At 38.4% G+C, this 21113-nt stretch overlaps 2 protein-coding genes across 4 annotated transcripts in view; both read right to left on the minus strand.

Annotated features, from left to right (window-relative positions):
- Positions 1-1426: 1426 nt before the first annotated feature.
- rcn3 (reticulocalbin 3, EF-hand calcium binding domain) lies at positions 1427-12995 on the minus strand. Of its 2 annotated transcripts, XM_061089695.1 has the most exons (9): positions 12950-12995; positions 11167-11390; positions 10559-10752; positions 8852-9024; positions 7774-7834; positions 7589-7680; positions 6868-6975; positions 5276-5400; positions 1612-1682 (listed from the first exon to the last, which is right to left on the minus strand). In XM_061089695.1, exons 1-8 carry the CDS (start codon positions 12950-12952, stop codon positions 5293-5295), a joined length of 963 nt encoding a protein of 320 aa, XP_060945678.1. In that variant the 5' UTR covers positions 12953-12995; the 3' UTR covers positions 1612-1682; positions 5276-5292. The 2 variants fall into 2 exon arrangements, with proteins under 2 accessions (XP_060945677.1, XP_060945678.1); XM_061089694.1 differs by lacking the exon at positions 5276-5400 and having other exon boundaries at positions 1427-1682.
- Positions 12996-13408: 413 nt separating this feature from the next.
- Positions 13409-21113, minus strand: part of abat (4-aminobutyrate aminotransferase) — a 31555-nt gene continuing 23850 nt past the window's right edge. For both annotated transcript variants that reach the window (XM_061090241.1, XM_061090240.1), the window contains exons 13-16: positions 20066-20233; positions 19361-19507; positions 17793-17904; positions 13409-15846 (exon numbers count right to left, since the gene is read on the minus strand). In XM_061090241.1, coding sequence (XP_060946224.1) covers positions 15725-15846; positions 17793-17904; positions 19361-19507; positions 20066-20233 — 549 coding nt within the window. In that variant the 3' untranslated portion in view covers positions 13409-15724. The remainder of the gene's footprint in view (positions 15847-17792; positions 17905-19360; positions 19508-20065; positions 20234-21113) is intronic.

The following is a 21113-nucleotide window of genomic DNA, read 5'->3' on the forward strand; positions in this document are numbered from 1 at the left end:
ACTGCTGGAGCCTGATAATAAGGAATTACAATATCAAGTCTGGATGTAACAAAGGCATGGACTAATGTTTCTGCATCTTTTTGAGATGTTCCGCAAATTGAATGAAGGCGGTCCTAGAAATTTGTTGTGTGAGAATCAAAGGACAAATCGGTATCGAAGATCACTCCCAAGTTCCTGACTGTTTCATTGGAAGCAAGGGCAATGTCATCTAGCGCAGCTATATCATCAGATAATGCATTTAAAAGGTGTTTAGGGCCAAGTATTAGAGCCTCGGTTTTATATGAGTTTAATAAGAGAAAATTGCTGTTCATCAGGTTTTTTATGTCCTTCGAACATGCTTGAAGTTTAGTGAAGACGTTCTAGTTTTATTATTAGGTACAACTGGTTGTCATCTGTCATCTGCCATCTGTATAGCAGCAAACATTTACAGAGTGTATCCTGATAATGTAGCCTAGTGGAAGCATATATAATGAGTATAAAATAAGGTCGAACACAACACAGAAATCACCCGAGTGTTAAGGCGAGGCGTAGTGCAGCATTTAGAGGCAGGATGTAACATATTAATCCTGCTGCGGAGATCACATTTTTGTCTACATGTATTGCATAGGTTTTTCACCCAGATATATTGGTTCTAATTGTTTTCTTTATTGTTTTCTTTTTTTATGTCTGTCGCATCCGTACTGAAGAAAGTCCATAGGCGCTCTCTGATATTTGCATTCATATATATACAGCCCCTCTGGAGAATGTCTAGAGGATCTAGAGAGTTCAGAGCATGTCTGAAAGCAGCTTTTGATTCAGTAGCAAGCACTAGGAAATTAATAAAAAGTTACATTAAAATTAAAATTTCTGGACCACATTATTCTAAAGCCTGGCCAAATATAAGATCCTGATGACAAGTTGAATCTAACCATCTGAGTTGACTCAGTTTAGCTGTCCTATATTATGATAAGGGTCCAAACTTGGAAGGATTACACTAGTAATTACTTACCCTTTCAGACAGGCTCTGGTTTAAACTACTGCATAGTCAGTGTTTGTGTGTGAAAGAGAGTGTGTTTTTTTTCGTTGTGAGGGAAAATTTTGGTTCAAAACCACTTTCGTGAGTACTGGCCAAAATGTCCTCACAACGATGTTTTTGTACCAAAATTTGTCAAAGGGCTGCTCATTTTTAATGTTCAGGTTTAAGTTTAACTTATGCAAGGTTTAGGTTAGGTAATAAGTTGTGAAGGTTAAGGATGAAAGGGGTAAGGAAATGCATTTTATAAATGAGTGTCCTTACTACTTTAGAAATACAAATGTGTCTGTGTAAGATGTCATTCCATAGCTGATTTTAAAGCAGATAGAGGTACACTTTATGAGACTATTAATATGAATCACTCTAATTTCAAGTGATTTACATTAAACATACAGAAACTCATGACTGGCCGTGTTTATTGTTTGGTAGAGATTTAATTTAATATCCATGTGTTGTTTTGAACAGTTTCTGAACATTAACCACAGTCCTCAGCAGGGTTGCCTTGTCTCTGAAAAAAGAGCAGCTTGAAATCCTAAAGAGACTAATCTACAATATCGATTATTCACAGTTCATCGTGGTCATCCAGCCTCATGCCTCCATAGTCAGTGATGGTGCTAGTCTTGATATAGTCAATCTTGTCCAGTAGCTCAGAAAGAGACAGATGGCCATCCTGACGAGCAGAACACATCATCAGGACACAAAAGCCTTGACTGGCAAGAGAGGAACACCATTCTGCTTATGTTCATGCATCTAAATAGCCCTGAAAATCCTGTGAACCTGAGGACCATTCAGCACTCCAGTACCAAGTTCAGTTTCAGAGAGCCATTGTTGATGGGTGTTTGGTATTTTATTGACAAACGCACATTTGTTCTCACCATTAAATTTAGCTAATAAAACTACATCCTTAAATTCAATAGTCTGACAAAGTTACAATACCTAGATGCTTGTAGCAATGACAGTCATTTCACTGATTGGGTTTATTACTCCTAACAATTGCACAGTCTCATATATTTTCCTCCTATGTATCAGTTATGTCCTATACCTCAATGGAACACTAAATCAGTAACATAATAGTCTGTTATATTTAAATAATGGCGATACTGCACAATACTCTGATGTCTTCCAGTTATTGATTGTACATTGAGCAATTTTTGTGTGTCAGCACAGCAGTTATTAGGACACGTACAGGAATGATGTTTACTTTGTGTTTGTTTGATTCACTCTAGAGTTTATGAGACACACGTTTAAACCTTCTACACAACACGAGATGGACGTGCACAGTTAAAACATCAGGGTTAGAGTGACCGGAACGATCCGACATCATCGATTAAAAACTAAATAGGGACACAGACGAACGAACACATGCACATGCACATGCACATGCGGACAGAATTATGACTTGACGCAGTGTTTTAACTTCTTTGTTGCGGAAGAAGCAGAGCCCCGTTTATACATAAATTTGAATTAAGCAGGTTTTGTTGAGATGATGAGGATGAAAGGACGTCAATATCATAGTTTTTTTTATACATTTGGTCAATTCATTAGTATTAATGAATTAAATTATTGCTTTGTATCTACTATTTTTATTTAAATATATTTTTTTGACCCACCTTGTCACTTTGCTCTGTGAAAGGTGCTATACTATACTACATGCATTTTACTAGCTTAACGACGGCTTGTAGACAATCTAAGTTGGTGTATTGGCAGTTTGGGTCAGTAAATAGAACTTGGCAGAGGTTCAGCCCTACCTAAAAAACTTTGATGGACCTTGAAACCATGTTGATTTTAAAGTGGTACCATTAACAGTTGACATAGTCTTCTGTCAAGTCCCTTGCTTGTTTTGGAAAGCTTCTGAGTTCCACAACTTTGCAAATGAATTAACACCATGTGATGCAGCTGCCAGACTCTGATGAGTGAATAATTCAACATTAAATTGCATTTTGATTTGTTCAATCGTCCAGCTTATTCACTACAACAAACATTAATAATTAACAAATGTAAAAAATGTTGTTGAGTCACATTCAATGCACACTTAATGTTGGACACCCCACTAATATTGAGTAGTTGCTGCCTTCGGTCTCAAACACAAGATGTTGGAAACAGTTCTTTGAGATTCTGCTTCATATTTACATGACTACATCCCATAATTTCTGCAGATTTGTCAGCTGCACATTCATCCTGGGATTTATGAAGTCATGTTTACGTAACCACGTGAACATATAGTAAAGATCTAAACAAAACTATCTCAGTTTTACTTTCACTAATCGCAGTTTTGGTTCAGAATCAAATGATTTGCCGTTAAACTAACAAATACTTTTCAAGCACTAGTGAAATTTTTAATTAATAATTTACTTTGTTGATTTATGTCTTGTGAAAGAGGGGAAAATTATATGACATCATTTGTTCTGCTCCTTTTCATTTGAGATTTTGTGTTTGCAATTTAATTGTTTTGTTTGGTCGTTGAATGAAATAAACTTTTATTTATATATACAATATATACATAAATATATACAATATATATATATATTTTATGAAATAAACTCATTTATTTCATTCATTATATAAACAATATTATATATTGTATATATATATACTGAAAAATAAGGAAATTTCATTCGTGATAGCATAATTTCATGGCTATACATTCGGCTAAAGATTGATAGGTGTTAGTACTGAATTTACCACCAAGCATCACTACAGCAATTAGAAAAGCCACAACAGAACAGCCAGGACTCTGTCGAAATGCAGAAAAACAATACTCATACTACATTGTACAGTAATGCCTCAAGAATATTAAGTGCAAAATAAGAACTACATTTGTTTGAATTTTTTATTTAATAGACAGAAGCCCCAAAATGTCAATTAAAACCATTGATCTTCAAATCCCCTCTTTTTGTTTGTTTCCATTGTCTGTTTCATGCACTTTAACAACAAATGGTCACATGAATTTGGGGTTATGTAAACACAAGTGTCTCAGATAAACCCACATTTTGACATGATCCACAGAATGTTTTTTTCCGTTCGACAATATGATACTTATGAGGATAGACATCTCAGTCAAACAATCTAATTCAGTGGCCGCCAACCTGTCGATCGCTATTTACTGGTCGATCTCTAAAACTCTCTGGGCTCTGGCTGCAGATCAGCTGTGTGTCGGTTGTCTGTTGTTCACATTCGCAGTGTGTCCGCAACTGACCAGGGGTCTGCAGGTTTATCTTGTATATCGTTGAATACAAGTTGGATTATGTTCTAAATTAAATGTCAGGACCCCAAGGTATGAAGACGTGCATCTGTCAATAACAATCAAAGACCAAGCAGAAATTAAGGGGTTCAGAAAGTGAAATGCTGGAGTGCTTTTACTTTAAAATGGATTCTGGAAGTGTTGTAAATCCGTTTGTCATAGACAGATAAACATCGTGGTTCATTGCAGAATAAACAGAGATGTTTGTCTGATGAATTTATGTCGCAAACATAAATGGTGGCAACACTTTCTGTATGCGTTTCAAAATAAAAGCACTCCAGCTTTCTGTTGACGGCATCCATTCTTTTGTTTAAAAAGTTTTTTTCATTGTGAAATATTTGCAGGAGCAGAAGATGCAGGGCTTCATACTGTATAGTACTGGTATTTATAAAGGTACTCAGGAATACTTTTATACGAGGAATGTATGGCCATATTCAAGGTAAAAAATAAAAATATTGTGCTGCAGTAGCAGCTCCTCTGCAGAATATATTGTCGAGCTGAACCTAAATATTGTGCCTTTAACAGATGCTGTCAATATGAAAGATATTAATGTGAATATTGTGCATTGAATAGATGAAGTTGCACAACTGCCTTTCTTTGTGAATATATTTATGCTCTTACATCCAGCCTTTAACAGAAATTTCATTTTTATTTTTAAATATGACCCTCCTAAGTGGGTGTTTTGGAAGATATCAGGGTGGTATATCTCAGTCTTGGCTTGGAAATAAAAAGTGATCTTGGACTCGAAAAGGTTGGTGACCACTGATCTAATGGATATGCCAATAAAACAAGGAAAAGTATATTCAGGACCATCAGTATTTTCTGTACTCACATACATGGTATGTGATTGCATGCTGAACTCTGTCTCCTTACTGTGGATGTGAAATTGTATATTAGGGTTCAAGGGTGCATGATTATACCCTTGATTATAGCCTAACTTAAAGTCAGAAATTACCCCCCCACAAAGAGCCTAATTACCCCTATAACAAAATTCTCTATAGTAGTTAATAAACCCAACCTACTGAGGCGTGAAGGCTCATCAAAGTTCATCATGTCTCTTTGTTAAATCTTCCCCATAATTGGTTGCCTGGCTGCCCACAAACATGTTCCAGTTGGCCAGAATCTCCTTCTTGGTTATTTTCTCATCCTGTTATTTGGTTTATTGGTTTGTGATTGAGAAAGGGGGGGGGGGCAAGAGGTGATGAAAAACAGGGGCAGAAAGAGAAGCTTGTTAATAATTAAACCACAATTACCCCAATTATATCCACAATTATTACCAATACACTTACACATGACAGTCAGTCTGCTGGTCATTAAAATTATGAAATAACGCAAAATGGTAAATGGATTTGTATAGCGCTTTTCTAGTCTGATGAAGACCACTCACAGTTTCACATTCACCCATTCATATACACATTCATACAGTGCATCTATTTGCAGCACTTAGTTATTCTATGGGGGGCCATTCAGGGTTCAGCATCTTGCCCAAGGACACTTCGGCATGCAGATGGTTCAGACTGGGGATCGAACCGCCGACCTTCAGGTTGGAGGACGACCACTCTACCCCTCAGCCACAGCCGCCCTATACCTACCGGTACCTGTCCTCACAGTTGTTCTTGGTGACATGAAGCACGCTGTCCTTCTACAGTTAGGTGGTAATGAAGTATTCTGTTTGTGCATGGTCCCTCTCATCTTCATTTGTGTTATTGTGGATTTTTAAAGCATTTTGTATTTTTACATCATTGTGCTGATGGTGACTTGTTTTCTTTAATTGACTTGGTTTAATTTGTCTGTATTTCAATAGTATTCAGCATCCCAGAGTAGCCATTACAAACTACATGAGATCAAATTTAATAATGTGTAAAAAATAGGTCTGATACATTTTCAAAACAACCTTATTACAGGCTTTATGAAATATTGCACGGCTATTTGCTGGCACTGTATGACATTTAGCTAGGTGTATCTAATAAACTGCCAACTCGCTGCACACTGAAATTACTTAAAGGACAACATATCTCAAGGTACTTTTTTTTACCTCAGTAATTTCCTTAAACATTAAACATGCCATTATTGGGATTTCAAACAAAAACAAGGGAATACCCTACACTATTTGTTAAGGCCTATTTTCAGCAGCGGATTAATCCAAATATGGGGCCACCAAGTGCAACATGTTTAATCAGAGGGAGCTCTATAGCTCAGTGGAATAGAATATATCAGTCTTTGCATACATTCACTTTTGGATCAATTCTACTCATGGGGTTTGTTGACATTAGCAAATCAAGGTTATAAACACAAACTCTAACCATATTATAAAATATCAGGGCATGGTATTGCATGAATTAAATATCATTTTCAGTTGCTAGCCGTTTTCCACGTTGAAGCAACTTTCAACACCCCACAGGTCAGTTTTCACCCTCTTTCTGCTCCCTGTTTACAACTGCATCACCACCAGCTCCAGGTGTTAATCCTCTGCGATGGTATTTATATGAAAGTAAACCCCAAAACAACTCTGGTATCTGGTATTAATAAATGGTAAATATGAGATCTGTTTGTTTAGTTTCTATGTGTGTGAGCAGTCTATCTGTGGCAAAGGTCTGAGAACTGGGAGGTCTACCTTGTCCGTGTCTGTATCATGGATCAAGTGTTTGGCTTCATTGTCAGCATGGTCAACCTCTCGTGGCAAAATCCACTCAGCCACTTCATCACCATTCAGGTAGCCATCCTGGACAAAACACAAGGGTATTACTGAGGAGGTGCTTTCAGACATGCAGTTTCTCCATATTTTCTCTGGAGGAGGTGCATGTGTTAAACACAAATGTCCGTATGAGACATTCAGCAGTCTCTGTGGAATTTCTCCTCCTGAACTCCTAGTATATAGTATCATACTAGTATAAGTCAGTTGAAATTCAGGAGAATTCGATGTGTGAACCCACACTGGATGAACTCGCGCTGGATTCACAGCGTGTGAGTGGTGGGGAATGATGCGCAACAGACCCTTCTTCTCACCTGGCAGCAATGGGATTTTCCAGTAGTTTCACAACAGTGTACACATGTAAAAACATGTACACATAAACTAAATTCCCCAAAAGGCAATTGACTGCATACATTATGATGAACTCAAACAATGGATTGACATCCCCCCCCAACTCTTCAGGGATAATGGAGCGATAGATGAAGGACAATTATTAACTTTTAACATCATCTCAACTTAATGTTTGCACCAGTTGATATTGAAGGAAAAAGGCAGATGGGGCCAGTGAAAAACATATCTGCATGTGCAAACTCAAATATTGCTGTGTTGAGAAAAGATTAGTGAATAGCTGAGCAGCATTTACCTTGTTGGCATCTCTGAACTCTGCGAAATGTTTCCGCTCTGTCTGGATCCACTCGGGCTCACTCTCCCCATTCTCTGGTGTGTACATGTCGCCTATGGAGCAGAAGGCACATATTTAGGGCAGATTGCGTCCAGGTGACAAATGCTGGTTTAAAAGCTGGTTTAAAACATAACTCAGTCACCCACCAATGTATTCATTTAAGTTGATCTTGCCATCCCCATTTTTATCAATGTCTTCCACCGTCTCCTATGAAAAGAAAATAGTATAATTATTTTCAGTAATTTTCTGTAAAGATTTCTTAATAATAAAAGCTCTCTGAGGAAATTAGCTGTTTGGATGTGTCAGGATGTAAGCTGTTTGTATGAATAGTATTAGCTGTCCTGCTTGACAGCTATTTTACTATGTTAATTCTTTAAAAGTACAACATCCATAATTATCGATTGGGCAAGAGGCAGGGTACACCTCGATGGGTCACCTGTCACCTTAATGCCCCATTCACAACTATGAGCATGTTAGAATCACCAATTGACCTAACCTCCATGTTACACATGCAGAGGGAAAACATGCCTTTTAGGCTCCATACAAAGATGTACAGTAAACCAGATTGCACTAACCAGAAGTTTGTTGGTTCGATCGCAGTCTCCCCCATTCTGCATACCAAATTGTCCATGGGCAAGACCCTGAACCCCAAATTACCTCTGACGACTAAGCCGGCAGTGTATGAGTGATAAGTGACACAGAAAATAATAAGCATATGTGTGTGAATAGTTGAATGGCAAAACTTAACTGTAAAGAGCTTTGAGTGTCATCAAGACTGGAAAAGCGCTATATAAATACAGAGCATTTACCATTTACCATTAAAGCCGCTTTCAGACAGCATGCACTGGCACCACAGCTGCAGAAAAGTTCTGTATTATAAATCAATAGCAACATAATGCAACATAGGTACTGCAACACTCCTTTGATCCTAACAGACTGCACAGCACATAATTAGTCGATTTTAACTCGAACTACAGACATTTTTTGTTATGTGAAATTTAATTAATATGTGAAATTTAAACAACATAAAGCTAGGTTCACCAAGTGACTAAGTTTCCTCCTATGGGGACCATGAATGTGCATACAAATTCTGATGCCCATTATTCAAATATAAATTGGGTGGTTAACAAACGACGGGGACTGACTTTTATAAAACAAAATCACTGACACATGACTAAAAATTATTCTAATCTAAGTTATCAATGTTTAGAGAGTAGACTCTACCTGCACTACCAATTCCTTCATGTAATCAAACTCCTCAGGGTGCAGGAAGGCAGTAAACTCCTCCCGTGTAGCAATACCATCACTGTCTCGGTCGGCTGTCTTGAAGCGTCTTTCGTCGCGGCGGAGCATGGACTTATAGGTGGCCTTGTCTTCAACATCATCAAACTCCTCATCTGAAATCACAAAAGTTACATTTTTGGGTTAAACAGGTGTTCTACTGTTCCATTTCAGGTTGAACTCATACATTTTGGTTGGATTATAAATCCGTCCAGACAATTCTAGTCCTAAGTCATCAAGATGCTCTGAAAAATGAAAATGTTAACATCCACTAAAATCCATGAAAACTGTTGCAATATTATTGAAAGCTAGAGAAAAGACTTGGAATTTGAAGTGACATTTTTAACAATGTCACATTTAATAAAGCTTTGGTCTAGTATTTTTTGCTATCAGCTGAGCCTGAAAGTTTATATTAATCATCTATAAAGGCAAATATCTCAGTTCCATTTGCTAATGAAGGCCATAAGGTGTGGCTGAAAGCCGTAGACACCAGGTAAGTGGAACTTTGAGTTGAAATTATTTTGCAACATACTGTGTGGTTTTCTTAAAGAAGATTCAGGAAAGTATGTGCTGGGACAGGCTCCATTCACTCATGCATGGATAAGTCAATCACATAAGGGACAGATGGATGGACTGTAAACATGAATAACAGGAGTAAAAATAGCTTTTTTGTTATTTTTCAGCTATGGCTGATGTTACCAATTATTCTAGACATTCTAAATCCAAGATGGAACCCTCGCTGAATGGAGTTAGGTTCATGTGGTATGTTCTGTGATTTGATAGTAGCTTGAGAAAAGTGTACAGTGGCCCTGAGAGCTCAACGAACAGCAACTTAAGAAAACAAACACATGTTGACAAAACACAAGCAAAGTAAGAAAACATCTTCATCAATTTCACAACACAACACATTACAGAAACGCGCTGCAAATAGAGAAACGGGCTGCAAATAGAGAAACGCGCTGCAAATGGAGGACAAAGGACAACGAAGTGTTTCCAGAAGACAGCTAAAAGGGATGGATACTGCTGCCACAGGAGACACAAAAACTGCCAATACACCATACAAATTCGGTTCTACACAGGGGTCGGCAACCCGCAGCTCTGGAGCCGAATGCGGCTCTTCAGCCCCTCTGCAGTGGCTGCACAGTACAGTGTTGTGCATATGTTTCGGGAACACTGAACTTAACTGATCAGTTTTCATGTTATAAAGGTGAACGTAGCGATGAACGTGAGTGAACGTCACGTTCATTTTTTAAATCATCATCGTATCAGGCCATCATCAAATACCAGGAGCGGGCCAGTGTGTGTGTAGCGAGCGCACCGGCCCTTCTTACTTTGCTTGTGTTTTGACAACTTGCATGTGTTTTCTTGAGTTGCTGTTTGTTGAGCTCTCAGGATCACCGTAAAAGTAGCCTGACAGAAGATGCTTGTGTTTACTTATGCAGTCCCTAAATGTACACATCTTCTCTGTCACACCTGTCATGGTAGCTGACATGATGGCAGCACTAAAAATCTGTTTCTAGGTTACAAAGCAGAGGGTAGAAAAGACAAGAAGGTGGAAGAAATAAGACATTGAGAAGACGAAAATTACATGAAGGGGGAAGAATTATACAATTTAGAAATGAGGAATATCTTTCACACACAAATAATTACCCAGATAGTATCCATAGGTAGTATTTTTGTACTCCTCCCAAGCAATCTTCCCATCCTGATTCTGGTCGTAGTCGTTCCAGTTTTTGTTCACATTTTCCTCAATGTACCGCCTCTGCCGGTGTTTGATCCAGTAGTGCAGCTCTGCGTGGTTGACATAGCCATTCTTGTCAATGTCAATGCGATCCACAATCTTTCTGTGGAGAGTGATTTGGTCAGAATTATGAATAAGATAAAAATGTAAGGATTTGCTCTTGTAAATGTTTTTTAATGTTTCAATCAATACCAAAATGTTTTTGACTGTGCAGCCTTTACGATTCTGCAACAGTGTTAGCTGGAGAAGGCAGCTTTAGAGGTAGTTTTATCCACACATTTCTATCTTGTGTCTTGTATCTTAAAACTTTGATACATAAAAGTGAAACAATCGGCTCCCTCTATTCTTTTGCAAGTATAACACAAAATTGCCCTAAATAACACTAATGTCTTTAGTAAAAAACTCCATGAGTAAATAATAAGACACCAGAACAACTTTGAAGTAGCCATGGCTGTTGCTGATTGGTAGCAGCCCTTTATAGTTTAGAAAGAGTGCGCTGAAGGTCAGCTTAACCTACGCTAATCTGTCTTTGCTCTCATCAGGTGTCAGTTGGTCAAAGGTCTTGGCCTCTTCCTTGCCCAGAAAGGCCTCATGGTCATACTGGAAGCCGTGATCATCCGTGTGGACATGGTCACTCAAATCAGCATGGTGATGGATGCGTTTCTCCTGAGCGGGGACAGCAAAGGCAACAGCAGCCAGGATGCAGAGGGTCACAAGTGACTTGAGCAGCATCATGATCAACTGGAGAAGTGTGATGGAGACACATAGTGGAGTGGCACAGAGATAGAAAATGTAAACAGAACAGAGTAGAACTTTTAAATACCTAAAACATAAAACAAGAAGACATGTAATGAAATAACGTAGAGCAGGGTCTGCACTTAAGTTTTTCATTTAAAAAGCCAACTGAACAACAGCACCGCCAAAAGGTCAAAGTGTCAAACTGAGGAAATAAAGGCCCAGAAGAACCTCCTGGAATCTCTCCACCCAACAATGCACAGGTGGGTTACTCAGGTTCAGCCGGCCGTTTACAGCTTCGTCTGTTCAGACCAGATTCTTTGACCCTGGAGTTCAGGTGGTCAAAGCGGGATGGTGGGTAAATGTTAGCATCAAACTGTTGAAACTACTGAGGAGATGAAATGTTCTCATTACATGAGTTTAAATAAGTCAAGTATTATCAGCTATCATTAATGCAGCAAGACATTTGGTACGTTCTACAGTCACATCATGTTCAGGAGGCCCGTTATAAAATGCTGCTTGACACATTCATTATTTTTTGGTCTTAACCACGTGAATCCCCAAGGAACATTTTTGCCCCAGTCTCTATATTCTTTTACAGTACTAGTACTGTACTCTATGACCACCTCATCGACAGACTCACTTGACACACACCGACAAATTTCTGCTCTTTAACTATGAATGTACATAAGACAGAAAAGCACAGTAGCAAGGCAAGTCAGGCATCAGACAGTTGTTCCATCCACCTAGTCACCATTAACCCTGTCACTGCTAAGAGCGGAGCTAAATCGATCAAATTTGATTCGATAGTCCATATTCACAAATTACAATTTGTCTCCTGGGGCTAAACAGAGTATGACATCTTCTTTCCATAACCCTCAATACGTGTAAGGAAAAACTACCAGAAAAACACTATTATCAAATCAATCAATTTTTATTTGTAAATACCATTTTCACAAATTGACAACTGACCTCCTCTGCTCTTAACCCTCAACAAGAGTAAGGAAACACTTGCTGAGGGATAGTTTCTCATTTTCCCCCTAAAAAATAAGAAACCTCAGAGAGAGACACATGTGAGGGATCCCTCTCCCAGGACAGACAGAGGTGATGCCACGTGTAACTGAACGCATCAACAAAACAACTGTATTTACAACACTGACTAGAAAAAAACAGTTTTTAACATAATGGAAAGATGTGTCAATGTTAAAAGTATTCATACAAAAGAAAATGTATGATATGAATGAAGGGAGCAGCAATGACAATTAAATAGAGGAGGTTATTGTCAGTAATGGTAGAATATGTAATATGATTATTCATATTGTATATCAAGCAGTCTTGTTGTAATCATAATCCATGATCAACTACCATCACACGATCAGGATCCACCACCATCCATCGTTTCTCTCAATTCCATTCAATTACAAAATGACTACACCCCCAGCCCCATCCCTAGTCTACACATTTCGTCTCCCCTCATGTTACTGGCAGTGTTTAAGATAAGCAACACATATTAGAAGTCCCTTTTCCTCCAACACTCTTTAATAGACAAGATTACACCAACTCACCATATTCCCACGAAACCTCCCTTCAGAGTTTCTGGGCCGTTGGCAGGGAAATGTATAAATAGCATAGCCGGGGAGGCGGGCTTGCTTTCTCAGATACCCAATTAACAGTGGCCTAACGTGGATTCCAACCAATAAAAAAGCGGGACCTAGTGGTAAAGTACTCTCATTGGCTGTCAACCGCCACGTTGACACGCAGAGGCACCAAAGATCTGTTTAAGCCTATAGCTGCGGCATGAGAGTAAAAAAAAGTTTCCAAACAAAGGTCCTTACGATATAAAATGTCGTTGCGTTCAAAGAAATATATGATGGAGAATCTGTCGGTTGGGACCTCCTACCTCATTTACATATGGACACAGAAATACTGAAAGATAAATGTGCGGGATGTTACTTGCAGCTAAAACAGACATTTATTTTTGTAAAAAAGAAAAGAGCATTTGCAGTTAAGAAATAAAACTCCTGTAAGTTAAAACTTCATTTATTTATCACATTACATGCACAATGTTTTATAGACAACAGAGCAATCTAAAATAATTACATCAATAATCATCTGTCTCAGATCACCAGGGCAAGTAGTCATGTCATAAGAACAATTCCATACAAGAAAAACTGACCCAGTTTACTATGTTTAACAAATATTTACATTACATCTATGGGATATCAATTTTGCATCATGGATGTAAATATATTTATATATACTGTATTGAATCTCAGGAAATTAATAATGACAGGGAAATTATTTTGGTAACACTTTACATATTCCTTAGACTTGCCTAGAAGCTCCATAGAACATTCCTAGACACTGATGAAGGTTCTACAAAATCAGAACATCAGCCTGAACAGATTTATAAAATAAAAAATGGTAAATAATGACGCATTTTGTGTTAATAAAATCATTAAGAATTTATCTATTACATGTTTGTATTATGTAAGATCTAATGTGTCTCAAGACAGCCCTACATAATGAACCTGTGCTTCAAGTTAAGCAACTTCACCACATTTGGATAAGTCTGGATCTGTCTCAACAACAGCACAGGAAAGCAGCTTTGTGCTGCTCTAGTTAAAATATAGTGGAGACTTTGAGACTGAATCTTTGCACTCATCTCTTGAGATGAGGTGAAAAATCAAACTAAGTTACTTCTAACATTTGTTTTTAAGTGTGGAATGGGCTCACTGTGCCTCTTTGTGGTTTGAAGGGGAAAAGCTTAAACAGCCATAGTTCTCACCGACCTGTGAATGTTTCTCTCTCTGGTGTCAGAGGGCATTAAAGATGTCAGAGGGCATTAAAGATCCAGTATAGAAACCACCTTGACAAGTGGCACAAGCTTATTCTAAGTGAGACTGTCCCAAAAAAGGCTAGCAACAAGCCTCATTGGCTTAGTTACTAACGACTGCTGACTGACATTATTCCAATTATCTATCAGAAATATGAAGTGGTGAATTTGAAATCTTATTAAAGTGAGAGTTGGACTTCAGGAGTAATATTATTTACTGAAAAAAAGGCAACTGATATGATGCTCTTGTTCAAGAGTAAAATCAATGTGTTCAAAAGTTTAATTCTATTAAGGTGACCAATGGATACTGGTATCTGATCCAGTGGCAAAGAAAAAAAGGCAGATTTAAGTAACATGCAGGCACTAAATAATCTATAACATTTTCATGGTCAATTTAAGATTCACATTTGCTGGGCTACAACATTTCAGGCTGAAAAGTCATTCTCGTTAAGAGCAACACAACAGTCAGAATCATAACAAGGGCATTTCTAATGGGCAACATCAAATGACATGCAGGCTGGCATCTTAACTATATTGTGCATTCCTACACAGATTTGTCTCTGACACTGAGTTGTGTCTCCAAGATAATTGTTTGCCTTCTTTACTGTCTAGCTGTGTTACAGGCAGTGGGATGTAAGTGGCATATGAGCACTTAATGCCAGACTTTGTTCTGTGTCATAAAGTGAGGGCATCTTTGTCCTCCTATTTATCTATCTGTCTCCTGCTGTGCAACCTTCTAAAGGAAAGAACCCACATGTTAAATGTGGTGCCTGACCTTCAAACCTCAGACATATCAAGTTTATTGTTGTACACATGAATGATATCAAGCAATTATATTATTGGCCAGATTGACAAAGGCGATGTCATCTTTCTGTGCCAGAACTTTAAAAGCCATCACGCCAATTGAACCAAGAATGAGATGAAATGAGCAGAGGTTTACAGGTACTTTAAGTACCTTACAGAAAATTGTTTCTTCCAATTACATGAAAGACATCAGCTGCTCCTTGCTTCTGTTTCAATTGAAAATAATGCTGTTAGGGCTGGACCAACCAGATACATCCATAAATGAAATGACAAATTGGTCTGCATATTGAACTGCTACTTGTTATGGAAAATCTGCAGAAGAACTGCTAGACAAGTTATCCTTTATACAAGAACACAAATCCAGATGAGAAAGGTTCAAATGTTCGAGTCACTTCAATAGATTTACAGAAACATGATCATTGTGTTTAACTGCAATTGTACCTACTGGTATCTGTTCCACGTGGTTTTCAGGATAAATTTGTATGGCAGCACATGTAAAAAGACATCACTATAATAATTTCTGGCCAAAAAGATGACTAACCCAGTCCGCTCTACACCTAACTTAATCAGAGGTTATGTGGGATATCTGCATACGTGATCATGTGGATTGTGCTTATCATTACATGGACTGTCAGGAGTTTCCCTGCCTTCCCTCTCGATTATTTTAGGCTCTAATGTCAGGTTCCTTCAGGGTCAACATTTATTTGTACTGGGCCAAGACGTCATTGAAGATGTTCAGGAAGATGTGAGCATGGTACTCCTTAAAAACCAGTGTTGGACGGAAACGGATCGATCGATCCCCACACCCTCCAAGGAGGACACCTGTCAATGAAATACGCTATTACTATATTGCCATACAGTTCAATGACAGTCTTCTGTCTGTCACCCAACTTCACATGAATGTTTGTGGTGATTTATTTTACACAGGACCAATCACACATTTTCAGACCAGGACACTTTGTGACGTTGATCGGGGCAAACTGGGATCAAACTGCCAACCTTCTGGTTAGTGCCACTCCACCTGATTAGTTCCAAATTGTATTTGTCATATGCATTTAACACAGGATCAATATTACAATGAAAGTTACAATGTTGAACAAGAAGAAACAGGTCAGCTCAGCATTGCAATAGTTAAATACAAGCAAGGTAAAAAGAATTTGTTATAAAAAGTTAAATGCAATACAATACAAAACTAAGAAGATCTCCTTATCTCCTTATCTTCCCTTCTCAGGTCCAGGGACCCCCTGTGTTGTGTCTACAACTGCATAATATTCTAGCCTTCAGTACTTAGGTCGTCCATTAGATATCCCTCCAAGCAAAGGTCTATAGCAGGGGTCGGCAACCTTTACTATCAAAAGAGCCATTTTGCACCCTCTTCCCCCCCAAAAAAATTGTCTGGAGCTGCAAAACAAATTTGATAACAAAGCTAATAAAGTTTTATACAAAGTTATACTATACTTAACTATAGTTTGTTGCATTTGTGAAATAATAGAACGACAATAAAGGAAACTGTTACATTTAATTGCTATTTTTACCTGTCACAAAGGAAAACACCAAACGCTAATGAAGAGGTGAGGAAAATACACAGGCAAGTGTAGGCCTACTTTGAAATAATTAAACACAGAACTATGTAGGACTATTTGAATCCTCCCCATATTTGTGGGAAATGTATTAAATAATACGTACCCTATTTTGAAATAAATAAAAACATTTGGCTGCAGCCTAATAGCTTAAAAATATATATTTTAGTTGGCAAAATGTGAAAACAAAAAGTGAGAGCAGGTCAGACTGGAGGTGGACACAGAAACTGAAGCTATATGTATAAACCAACTGCAGCTTCTGCTCTGATCAAGAAGCTGCGGCGCTGATCTCTGAGCAGCTGAGACCAGAGAAACTCTGTGTTTCACTGTTTCAATTGTTAAGACGCAGCAGGTGAGTCAGTGAGCGGCTGCTTCACGTGAACGAGCTCTGATCTCACTGTGTCTCTGAGCGAGTGAGCAAGGCGTGGGGCAGAGCCCCGGTGTGTGTGTGCTATCTGGGAGCAAGCACACGCACACACACTCCTGGTACTTCATGACGGCCTGATACGATGATGTTTTAAAAATTCTTGTGACTTAGTGAACCACCAACGTTTCGTCTCGTCAACGAAAGTTAATATAGATTTAGTCATAGTTTATTTTTCAAAGATCCGTTTTCGTTACGTCTTAGTCAAAAAGGTTGTTAACGAATATTTTTCGTCATAGTTTTCGTCAACGAAATTAACACCGGTCAGCAAGCTCTCGCTGGTGCGCTGATAGTTTGTGAGGACGCTGGCGTTCACGTCAAATTTGTCTCCCTAAGAAGAAAGTTTGGCGACAAGCTTTCTTGACTGTCAGTCACAACCGCCCATAACAGACATGTTTAATCGTCATAAACAATCAAGTGTGCTGAGATGAGATCTAAATGAAACTTATTTTACTGTAAATTTTACTGGATAAAAGTATTGATGTATATTTTGCAGTCATGAGTTTTTGGCATGTGTCCAGGGGTATAGATGATGAGCCTTCTATTACTTCTATTCCAGCTGTATTAAAATACCTTGCTCATGTCATGCTCATTGTATTGCCAGGGAATTCCCAAAAGCAGGAGCTAACCTGCAGGGTTTAACCATTAGGAGCCACACTGCGACTTGAACCACAGTACAAACTGAACATGAGCGGGTGCCACAATTAATGCATACCTCAAAATCACAAGAATAAGTAAAGATTGAATGGTAATGTGCCTCATACCTTTGTCTCTTGTCTTGAGCAAGATTTTGTCGCGCGTTTCATCATCACAGACATCAATGGCACAGAAGGTCCCCTGCCCTCGAGCGCGGCTCAGTATGCCAGGGTATTGAGCCTGGGAGTGAGATGCATTAAGGCCATGATCACATACATTAAGGTCATATTCACACAAAGCATGATCAAAGGAAACTACAGTAGGCCCTTCTATGATGGATACACAAATTAACACTGATAACAAAGTCACAATGGTATAATACAAATATAAACATACAAATTCTGATATTTTAGAGGTTAGGGATGAGGACAGATTTTCTTAATACGGCTACTATAGCTAGTATCTTATTGATATTCTCTTTATTGAAAATTATGCTCTGAACTTTAACGCTATAGTGTTGAACAGGCCCTCCCACCCCTGTATATGTTTTTGTTTTTTTCGCCATTCACACATATTCATACAGTGCATCTATGGGCGGCATGTTTTCTAAGAGAAAAGCACAGCCGTCAGGGGCAATTAGGGGTTCAGTGTCCTGGCCACCTCAGCATGCAGATTGGGGACTGGGATTGAACCACCAACCTTCCGGTGAGAGGACAACCCGCTCTTCCCTAGCCCGCAATGTGGCTCTATTGTCTCGCACTTGCTTTCAGTGTAGGTAAAGGCAGAGAAAATTGATCGGTGGTCATGTTGGGTGAACATATGCTCAGAGTCCAGGCTTTACTAAGTGAAAATGATTGCTGACCTGTACTGTTTGTCTTTAAAAGCAATTGGTAGTTTTTTATTTGATATGTTCCCTTGTGTTGCTATTCTGGAAGACATGAAAGTGTTTGAAATCAGGCTTCCTTGCTCGCTTGTCCTCATTCTTAATGCCGTGAAAGTTAGGCCTTGTTGTAGCTAAAAGAATTATTCAAACTAACTGCTGGGCCTGCCGCAGTGTAAAAAATGGTAGCTACAAGTCCTCTCTTTTTGTGCTTGGTTTCTGACCTAACTGGAAATTGTCTAAGTCCATGCAGTGAAGAATCAACTATAGAGGTTTGGTACTTGACCCTCTAATCAAGAGGCCTGGATGTGGGGGATGGGGTGTATCTGTGTATGTGGATTTTTTTAGTAGTTGTATATATTAATATGTAAATGTGTATCTGTTTCTATTTCTTTAATAAAATTGCCTAGGGTTACACGCTGCTTTGCTGCTGGCGTATGTGTGGGTGTTAAGTGGAGCACAGCCCTGCTGTTGAGCAAAGAGGAGAAAGATACACAAACCTAAACTTGTGATCGTAAATTTAGACCATAATATTGGATATACTCTGATTAACTAAAATCTTTTCATAGTACAATCAGCCTAAATCCAACACTGAAGGAAAATTAGGCGAAGGACTGCATATTTAATATGAACATATTATAATTTTCCAAAATATGTGATAAACACAGCTAGTGGTCTGTATTTGGTTCATATTTTATTACTCATTCCATGATGTTATCAATGCTTATTTGAAATGGGTCACTTTTTGGTAGAATTTGGGCAACCTGAACAGATGAACAAATAAACATATGCCTACCTACACACACAATTAAGTACCTGTAGCTCATAAAGACCATTTAGCAGAGTTTTTCCAGATCGGGTAACCTCCTCCAGAAGTCTTTCTCTGCGAATGACATTGAGTACCTCAACCAGGAACAAGTTCTTTGATGGATCACCCATCCATGTGTTAAAGATGCGGTATGCCTGAAAAATGATAGCAGATACAAAAACAAACATGTTAAACAAACCCATATTAATAAAATATGACTATCAGCCCGTATAAAAAACGTTTACAAGTAACAGTTTAGTGATAGTGGCATGGCACTACAGGAACCTAAAGTTGACCAAGCATTTATGATTCATGGCATTTTCTCCATCAACTGTTCTGAGTACATCAATAATTACAATGTGTAAGTGTAATTTTCAAACCAATCAGTTTTTTTTTGATTGATTAGGATTGTTGTTAGAGTGCTTGCTCATTGTGGGAACTGTTGGGTTTCTCTATAAATGTATGATCTTTACCTTATAATGTTATGATCTGGCTGAACTGAATACCTTATATTATAATTCATTCCTCATTTTGCCATGCATTTTTTTGTGTGAGCACTTTATAACCTGGTTTAGAAAAAGTGCTATACAATAGTTATTATTAATAATATTAGTACTGTGAGGTAGAGTAGACATTGCCGCTTGTATGGGCTACCAAAATTGCCAGCGTGTGGTCAAAGCTCTTTTTGCAAATAACATTTAAAATGGTCAAACCTTTTCAGCCTGTAATTCAGCCTTGTAGTAGAAGCCACCAGTCAGGAGTTTCTTGCTAAAGGAGACAATGTCAGCTGGATCTTCCATGCCCCAATGCTCATGGGCCCAAAACTTTCCTGTGCTCCCCCCACCAGTCTGGACTTCATCCACGTGGAAAGCACAGCCATGCTATAGAGAAAAAAGGTTGCAGACTGAGACATGGAAGTGACCCAGAAGGACAGATCATGAATGCAATTTGGGGGATGTGTGTCTCTGTCATTGACCCTACAGGCAGATCTTGAGAAGGAGGATTTAACTAACTTTGAGTTTTAATTATCAGGTCTACAACGATGTACCGTAGATCTGGATCCTGAGCACGAAAACTCTTAGGTCATGTAGCACCTGGACTGTTAACATATCATATACGGTTTGCACAACCCAAATATTAAGTACATTCCAACTTGTTTTCATGATTTTGCTGAATTATATTTGGCTTAAATGGATACTACCATCTATTTCAAAAGAAATAGGACTGTCAAAATAGCAATCCACCTGGAGAGAGGGTAGTTTACAGTGATTTTAGAAGAACTAAGAGGGTTTAAGAATGCCCCTATTAATGCCCATGGCCTTTGTTCTATTTGAAATCTAAAGGTGTGCATTAAATGTAAAAAATCTGGCGGAAGAACATCACTAGGTCGCTTGATTTATAGCAGCAAACCTGTTACCAAAGCGGTATAAAAGCTGTACAGAATCATAAGACCATTCTCTATTGTAAATAAGAGTCTATACCATTTATTCTGCTGACAATACCGCTACTATTGTTACTATGATGTTAGATGCTGTTTATTCTCAGCAATGGTGTAAATATTGTTAATGTATTGATGTGCTCTATTACACGTGGCATCTATTGCACTTCAGTCCTTCCTGGGAGAGTGATCCCTCACATGTGGCTCTCTGAGGTTTATACGTGTTTGTTCCCCCTGTTAATAAGTTTTTTTTTGGTAGTTTTTCCTTACTCTTGGTGAGGGTTAAGGGCAGAGGATGTAGCAGCTTGTTAATCCCTATGAGA

This window comes from Limanda limanda, chromosome 17 (assembly GCF_963576545.1).
Source record: "Limanda limanda chromosome 17, fLimLim1.1, whole genome shotgun sequence".
In the NCBI taxonomy this organism is placed as follows: Eukaryota; Metazoa; Chordata; class Actinopteri; order Pleuronectiformes; family Pleuronectidae; genus Limanda; species Limanda limanda.

Bases quoted from the DNA above. Each gene is read 5' to 3' on its own strand.
- rcn3 (XM_061089694.1), bottom strand. The intron at 10,753-11,166 runs GTAGGTTAAGCT...CACTCTCCACAG, and splicing joins GAGAGCAAAGACAGATTAGC to AAAGATTGTGGATCGCATTG. The intron at 7,835-8,851 runs GTAGAGTCTACT...TTCTTTTCATAG, and splicing joins TGAAGGAATTGGTAGTGCAG to GAGACGGTGGAAGACATTGA.